Raw genomic sequence first — 8,375 nt, forward strand, 5'->3', positions numbered from 1 at the left:
TTGTGCTAACCAAGTACCTCTCTGAAGTTGTGTACTACAGTTTGAGACCAAGACCTAAAAGGAATCAGTTAAATAACACTTTGTGATATGCAGGCAAGATTTTCCTTCCTCCTCCCTTAATTTAACTGTCTTTTCTTTGATAACCCACCCATTTTTGGCAGTTTTTAATCAATACAATATTTAGATAAAATTATAAAAAAAGAATTAGAAATTCACTTAGAAATCAAATTCAATTAGAAATGAATTAGAACTATGTATCTAATCCACATACAGGAAAAAGAACTTTTTCTCCCATCAAAACCTCTGCCCTCTAAGTTGTAGTAGCTCATTTTCACACCTCCTTGATTTTGTTAATAAATACATGCAAAGCATGCATTTCCTCCATATGCAGAGAGGGGATCATTTATGCCAGTAGATCTCTTGCAGAAATGTTCTCTCTTACCCAGGCACTGTGGCCAGTCTATCATGTTTGCCAAACTTACAGGTTGTCCTCATAAGAAGTGTGTAGGAACTGAATTACAGCTGTTCCTCTATGCACGTTCCCAATTCTCCAAGGAGATTTCCAGCTTATTATCTGATTCCTGTATTTTTTCTTTTTAACACTTCTTTGGATCAGCTGTTCTATTTTAACATCCTTACTTGTGTATACAACACTCCCCTCTATCCTCTGAGAATTTTTCTAACATGTGGTCATCCACAGTTGTGTAACTTCCTTGAACTCTTTTCAGCTGACATTTTTCATGACCCTTGTTTACAATCCAGAATGACTTATATTCTCTGCAATAGCAGAGGTGTTTCTAATGAGTGGGTGCTAGAATTACCCAATATCCCCTACTCAACATGACAGCTGATGCAATATACACAGGCTATTAAAATATTGCAGTTTAAAAATAGAGACATTTGTACAGTCCCTGAAAGTAAGTTTCTGAGTTATTCCTACATAAATTCACCTGAGCTGCACAATTAAATTTGCAGTGCACAATTAAAATTGCAGCTGCCTAACAAGCTATCGAACAGCTGACCCACAATATCGTCAGTGAGATTGATGTTTGACTGCAGCCAGCACAGTGTGGATGCCATTCAGTGTGTGGCTCTTGCTGTAGCTAGGATGAAGGAAGAGGCTACCTGCTGCCCTTTTCACTGCTCCTAGTTTTGATCCTTGCTGCTTTGCTCACATCTAGAAGGATAACAGCCAGGCACTTCCTCACCTCCTCTACTCTACACAACCTATGCTAAAAACTAACCAGGTCATAGCCAGGTGAGGGAGCACCTACGCCCCCCGTTACTGCTGACAAATTTTGCAAGTGCACAAATACCTCATTCTGGCTGAGCTACGGCCAGACATCTGCCTGTTGCACATCTGCCTGCAGCTCCAAATGGTCTTGTCTCGCTTTTGTTGTGGACTAAAACCGCATGTGGACAAATAACACGTGCTTGCTAAGCCTAAAACCATTTAAGTAACTTCCTTTAGTCTCCTGGGATATTAACGTCTTAGAGATTTGGAGGATGACACCGATCACTTGAGCAAACAGCAGTGACAGATTATGGTACTCCCAATCCTCTTCCAATACTCACCTCCATCACAGAATCGCAGAGGTTGGAAAGGACCTCTGGAGATCATCCCATCCAACCCCCTGCTAAAGCAGCTTCCCTAGATTAAGTTGCAGTGGAAAGCATCCAGGCAGGTTTTGAATATCTCCAGAGAAAGACTTCACAGCTTCCCTGGGCAGCTTGCTCCAGTGCTCTGTCATCCTCAAAATAAATCTTTTCCTCATGTTTGTATGGAATTTTCTGTGTTCCTGTTTATGCCCATTGCCCCTTGTCCTGTCACTGGGCACCTCCGAAAAGAGCCTGGGCCCATCCACTTGACACTTGCCTTTTACATATTTGTAAGGATTGATAAGATCCCATCTCAGTCTTCACTTCTTCAGGCTGAACAGTCCCAGGTCTCTCAGCCTTCCTCATATGGGAAAGGCCTCTCATCATCTTCGTGGCCCTCCACTGGACTCCCACTGGAAATTCTGTCTTCCTTAAACTGGGGAGCCCAGAAGTGGTCACAGTACTTCAAATGTGACCTCACCAGGGCAGAGGAAGGAGAGCGGAGAACCTCCCTCAACCTGCTGGCCACACTCTTCCCAATCTACTTGGCCACACAAGCACACTGCTGGCTCATGGTCAACCTGCTGTCCAACAGGACACCTAGGTCCTTCTCCACAGAGCTCCTTTCCATCAGGTCAGCCCCTAACCTGTACTGATGTATGAAGGAATCTAGCACTGATTCCCATTTTGAAGCATTCATCCTCATTACAGTCCAGCTCCCCAAGGAGTCAGGAGGCTTGTACTGCATCCTGTAAAAATGGCCTCAATTTCTGCTATAGAAAATGGCAGTATCTGGGTTTACTGCTCAGGAAGTTTTTAAACACTAGGTCCCGAAGTAATCAGTGTAGCATATGCGCCTTGGCTACTTGCATGTAAAACTTATTAGTTTAATTTAAAACTACCTTTGGTGGCAGATTAAAGCAGGTCACTAAGGCATGTGCTAATAGGAGAAAGTGCAGTAGAAGCAAAGCGACCTTTTAATTCTTAGAAAGTGGCCATTTCCATGCCCAAAATAAGGATTCAGATCTGGAGAAAACCAATTGCAACACTATTCAAGAGAGAGCTCCACTCAGCCACTGCTGCTCTGTTCTAGGCAGAAATTAATTCACAAACTTCTACACCCTCTGCAACACGTCAGGTAACAGTAATCACTTCTGGACTTAAATAATAATTTTGTAGTTGTGCCATGCTACTCTGACAGAACATTAATACTAAAACTGCCACAAGAACATTACTAAGATGAAAACCTGGGAAACACATAATGAAAAGGAAACACTATGCCACAGTGATGAAAATATAGTAATTCGTGTTAAACTGCTGCCTAAAGTGAGGGTTTTTTCCTAGCACATCTAATTTATACTTATCAACACAAGCACCTTTCCATAATCAATGGCTTTATTATTCTGAAAAGCAAAAGCCAACTCAAAACGTTACATTACATTGATAGACACAGGGCCAGCCATGGGGAGACTAGGTACAAATTGTTCACAGATGTATTTTTTTAATTATTATTATTGGCTATGTTCCACAGCACAGAGGGAGGGGAAGGAGGAGGGAGAGAGGAGGAGGGAATCTGAAACTTACTGGTTGACCTCCCCACCATCTGTGATTGAATTTCTCTCGCCCTCGAAGACTGAAGCTGGCATCGAACACTGGGTCATACATTGAATTGCCAACGATTCCATGTGATTCAGGATAGAGTCCCTTTGTGCAGAAGTACATTAATTAGTAAAACCTTAATGCACATAAATGCAGTCCTCATAACTATCTGCAAATACCACTGAATTATTTTAGAATGGGTGTCTTTGTAACAGCACACCAAAAAAGGTTTTAACTTTAAGATAAGCACATTTAAAACTGGCTGTAGTAAATGAAAACAGCAGGAGATGAATGAATTGTGCTAAAAGAAAAAAAGAAAGCACAAAAACTTCTGCTACTGGATACTTTGAAGTATTTTCACACGGGTTAAAAGTTAGTTTGAGGCCATCAAAAATAAGCAAAAAATTAGAAGATTGATTCAAACTTTGAGTTCCTCTTTGTGAATTCCCTTCCTGAAAACAGTAATTCATTTTCTAGTAGCAAGAGTTACAATCCACATTCCCATTTTATAATAATTTTTCTTTGCAAATGCCTCTGTAAGAGCTATTTCTAAGAAGAAACCAAGGCAAGACACCCAAACTGTGATATATACAGAGGCTTTATAGCACCATTTCTGCAGCAGTAAAGGTGATTTAAGAGGTTTCTGCTCTTCTCCCTTTCTCTCCCACACTCAGCTATCCCCTTCCTTTATCTTGAGGTTTGTGCAGAGGCTGCAGGAAGAAAAAGAAGGGGGAAAAAAAAATGTGGCTTCTGCTTCAGGAGCACTGCCACACAGTAGTGTTTGCATCTCAGGCTGGGGACAGCCTGGCTGCCAGCTGTGCCACCAGAGCACAGAAGTGATGGTTCGTTTACTGCAGAGCCAAGGCAGCATCCAGGCACACTCAGCAGCTGTAAATTTTAAGTGAGTTGCTAAGTCAGCCCTACTGACTTCAGCTCCTCCAATGAAGGAACAACTGCTGGTTGTATTCTGGGTTGTTGTTTTTCTTCCCCTAGAAAAACTATGACCTGTAATTATACAGCAGTACAAATAACTGCAAAAACAGCCATAAGAAAATGCAGGAAAGCTGTAACATTGTGCATATTGAAGAGAAATGCTTTATCTCAGAACTTCAAAATACTGAAAAAAACTACTTAACATAACTGAAAGGAGAAAAGGATTGACTGTGAAGGAGCATTATTTTAAAAATCTTGCTTCCCACACCCCACATTTCAAGTGAAGTGCAATATTTTATCACCAAAAAATCCTTCCCAGGGACTTACGGTAGCAAGGGTGTACAAGTTGGGGAAGGTTTTTGTAGGGTAGACAGGCCTCATGTAAGGAGAATGCGTTCCACAAGATCCTGAAAAATCAATAAGGAGTGTAAATGTTAGAAAGTAAAGCTCTGAGACATTAAAATACAGAAGTCAATTGTTTTCACTGAAAATGCTGCAGAAAGTGGTTAAATTTTAACCAATTCAAATGAACATTCTCTATGAGCATTGGCAAGTCTTCCTGCAGTGCTAAATCCACACACGCTACTTTGCACTTCACAGTGAACAACTGAAATAGAGCAGCTAGTACTACTAAATCCGCTAGATTTCCACAGACTGCTTTCCCTTCTGAGTTAGCCTCCTTTCAGTGTTCATAGTCATTGGAAGTGTCTTGCTGTTAAGAAGAGCAACATGAGAAATCACAGACTAATTTTAAGTGACAAATACACTGAAGCGGGAGTTTCACAATAGGCTTTGGCCACAGCTCCCCAGTTGGCTACACAAATGCAAGGGCCAGCAAACACACAGGGGGAAAAAAAAAAAAACAAAACACACCTTTCAGGGATATGGGCACGTACACAAGCTACCATGCTATACTGAGAAGCAAAAACATACAGCGTGTCCAGTACACTACAAAACCAGGACCCGTGTCTTTAACATTTGTGACTCAAGCGCAAAATTTTGCAGGCACCTCTCAACTAGCCTATACAAGGGCATTATACGTATCACATACTGAAGATTCATTTATTTGCTGACAAACCAAATTAACACCACCAATTCTGAGCTGTGTTCCCTAAAGCAGCTCTCTCCTCACTCTTTGCTGTGAGCTGCTTTAGCCACAGTCCTTAAAGCCACCAGATGATACTATCTAAACCTAAGGGGACTACTGCAGTTTGCTTTTATGGAAAATAAATGTAATCTTTATTAGACTCTTGAGTCAGAAAAGCCCTGCATTTGGCAGAGCCCTTCTACACACCCGGCCCATGCTGACTTTTGTTACTCAATACACAATGAAAACAACTGGACTGCATGAGACTGTCTTTCGTTTATTGTAAGAAAACAGATGTACTCACTCAGTTTTTCAATATTGGGCATGACCTTGTTCCCTTTCTTCATATATGATGCACGGAAACCATCAACAGAGAAGATGATCAAAGGAGGACGAACAAAGCTAAAAAGCAGAAGCAGCAGGAGTGTAAGTCAGCATTTCAAAATGATTTTTTTTTAATTTTATTTTCACTTGCTAACTGAGACTCCAGAGAATTTAAAGTATAGTTACTACATGTGCTATGTGTCCTTTTTGGGTTTTTTTTGCTTACTTGCTTACTTAACAGATCAGCATAAACTGATAATCTTCATGCTTAGTAACATTCAGACTGTGGTCACAGTCAGCTAAAGGGCTACGTTCCAACATAAAAGAAAAATCTTCCCTATGCAGCCAGAAGTACACAGCCCAAAAAGACAAATGCTTACAGAAAGAGATGGAGAAGAGCAAAATAAAATTGCAAAAAAAATTGTATGTACCCACCCTAGCACACAATCTGTAGTTAAAAACCACATGTTCCAGGACAGCTGGTCTTGCCTCTTTACAAAAAGTCCATGTGGCGTCTTGTGCAAGCTCTGGGAGGCAGAGCCCATTCTCACATATTAAAAATGATGGTATTTCATGATATTTTATTATACTTTTGTTTACTCCTTCTACTTGGATTTGAATCCAAGCAGACATAGATGTGTCCTGGACAGACATGCCTGAGTGTTTAATGATGGTCACTCACTGCAGGGGTAAGAAGCCATTGTCACCAGGAGAACAGGGGCTCCTATTTCCTCCAAACTCTTCTAATAGCACAGAGTGAGCTACAGCCTAGTGCAGCACCTAAGGAGATGCTTGCCTTTAAGCATAATAGTAAGATAACTGGTTTCACAAGCTCTTAATAACTTTTCAATGTTATTCTTGTGCTTTTTACTTTAAGTCAAGCCTATTACCCATTGCAATTTTGAAATCCCTTCACTTAGGAAGATAGTATTAATAACAACAAAAAAAAATCAATTAAAAAAAATGGCCTGAGCCAGTCTGAATTTTAGTGAAATCAGAAAAAGATTTCCAAGGTCTTAAAGGGAGTTTGATTACTTTCCCTATGCAGATAAGTAAAACAGGCAAACCCATCAAAGGTGATTGAAGGACAAGAGTTCAAGCCCCCATATCATACATCATTGCTCACATTAACAGCCCAATTGTACAAATGATGAGGGACAGGAAAGTAAGCAGAAACATGATGTTCAGAGTGCTGGACCACTGTCCTTGTTGTACCTGGCAAGCAAACCACTTACCCTGCTGGACATTCAGGAGTTTTTATCTCTTCACAGTCATCATCCACCCAGTGAGTTTCTCCTACCAGAAATTCAAATCAGAGTTCAAGAAAAAAAAAATCTGTTGATACAGCTTCAGGTTTCAAAGAAAATTTCAAAAGTTAAAGTCTAACTCTGTTAATGGACTGTCTCATCATACTTCCACAAACAATGAGCAGGTCCCTTCCACAAAGCTGAACAAATGCTCTGGTTACATTCTATTCAACAAGAATATCCAAACTATCGCTTGCAGGAGCAGCTCTTAAAACTAAAGCTAAAACTGTTCTTTTGCATGAAGGAAATGGTAGCAAAGCTTTAGCAACAGCAGTCATTTTTAAAGTTATTTTATTATTAATTTCAATTTGTCAAAAAAGTACAGCCCTGCTTCTGATTGTCAGTTCATACCCTCCATCCCACAGGTCTGACGTCTCCACAACCTGTTTCAACTGGCTAAAGACACACAATAATAAAATAAAACTCTTTCCAGGGAAGAAAAACAACTCTAAATAGTTTCCAGCTGGTTTAGAGAGCTGAACAGCTCATGGATCAGGTGAGACTCAGACGCAGCTGAAAAAAAAAGTATTAATAGTCTTTCAGAGCTAGCTTATTACTTTACATAATCAACTATTTTGTTGAAGCTTTCACTACTGAATGCTGACTATAGATTGGCTCATGACTTGCACTTACACAAATCAATTGAAAAACAAATTATTTGCTAATGAGGCTTACTTCCTGAGCCTAGCACTATTAAGGGAACGGTAGCTCAATTAAAAGAACAAAACAAAAAGCACCATAGAAAATATCTGCAGGAAATGTGTCTTGCAGCAATTCCAGTTGACCATGACAGGAGGCAGAGGGATGATTTCCAAGGAAAAATAAAAATAAACACTATCCTCAGATAAGCAAAAGCATTAATAAAGAGGAAACACAGTTCTCTTATAAGGCTTATTCCTGTTAGAATGCCTGGGTCATTGAGATAACTTGTTATTAGCCAATTAAACAAAGATTATGTACATTAAACAGGAGTCATGTAAATTCCTCTATCTTGACCCTTGTAAGTGGGAGCTCACAAAAAAAGTCAGGAACTGAGAACTGTATCAGTATTTAAGTAGTCTCAGCCTTGGGTCTCACTGGGAAGAGGAAGAACATAATCTACGGATACTTGTTGGAAGATGCATGTTTCACCTGGATTCTGAACAGTAAAATTCAAGTAAAGAGGAAAATCTCACTTTCAGCATTTGGAAACACCTTAAATTCACCACCATTAAACAAATGAAGAATCTAGAACTAGGTGAAATACAATAGTGAGAGCTTCTAAGGCTCATTTCCAAGGATTAGAAGACCTCCTCAGAATGGGAGACACATTGTACAAGGCAGGACATAGAATCATAGAATTATCTAGGTTGGAAAAGACCTACAAGATCATCCAGTCCAACCATCCACCTACCACCAATAACCCCACTAAACCATGTCTCTCAATGCTATATCTGAAGGTTTCTTGAACACCTCCAGGGACGGTGACTCAACCACCTCCCTGGGCAGCCCATTCCAGCGCCTGACCACTCTTTCAGAAAAGTAGT

General features: G+C 40.3%; 1 protein-coding gene across 7 annotated transcripts in view; it reads right to left on the minus strand.

Annotated features, from left to right (window-relative positions):
- Positions 1-8,375, minus strand: part of ENPP2 (ectonucleotide pyrophosphatase/phosphodiesterase 2) — a 68,130-nt gene that overhangs the window by 36,403 nt on the left and 23,352 nt on the right. For all 7 annotated transcript variants that reach the window (XM_021387319.1, XM_021387317.1, XM_021387320.1 and 4 more), the window contains exons 5-8: positions 6,778-6,838; positions 5,523-5,620; positions 4,459-4,538; positions 3,184-3,303 (exon numbers count right to left, since the gene is read on the minus strand). In XM_021387319.1, coding sequence (XP_021242994.1) covers positions 3,184-3,303; positions 4,459-4,538; positions 5,523-5,620; positions 6,778-6,838 — 359 coding nt within the window. The remainder of the gene's footprint in view (positions 1-3,183; positions 3,304-4,458; positions 4,539-5,522; positions 5,621-6,777; positions 6,839-8,375) is intronic.

Source organism: Numida meleagris, chromosome 2 (assembly GCF_002078875.1).
Source record: "Numida meleagris isolate 19003 breed g44 Domestic line chromosome 2, NumMel1.0, whole genome shotgun sequence".
Taxonomy (NCBI): domain Eukaryota; kingdom Metazoa; phylum Chordata; class Aves; order Galliformes; family Numididae; genus Numida; species Numida meleagris.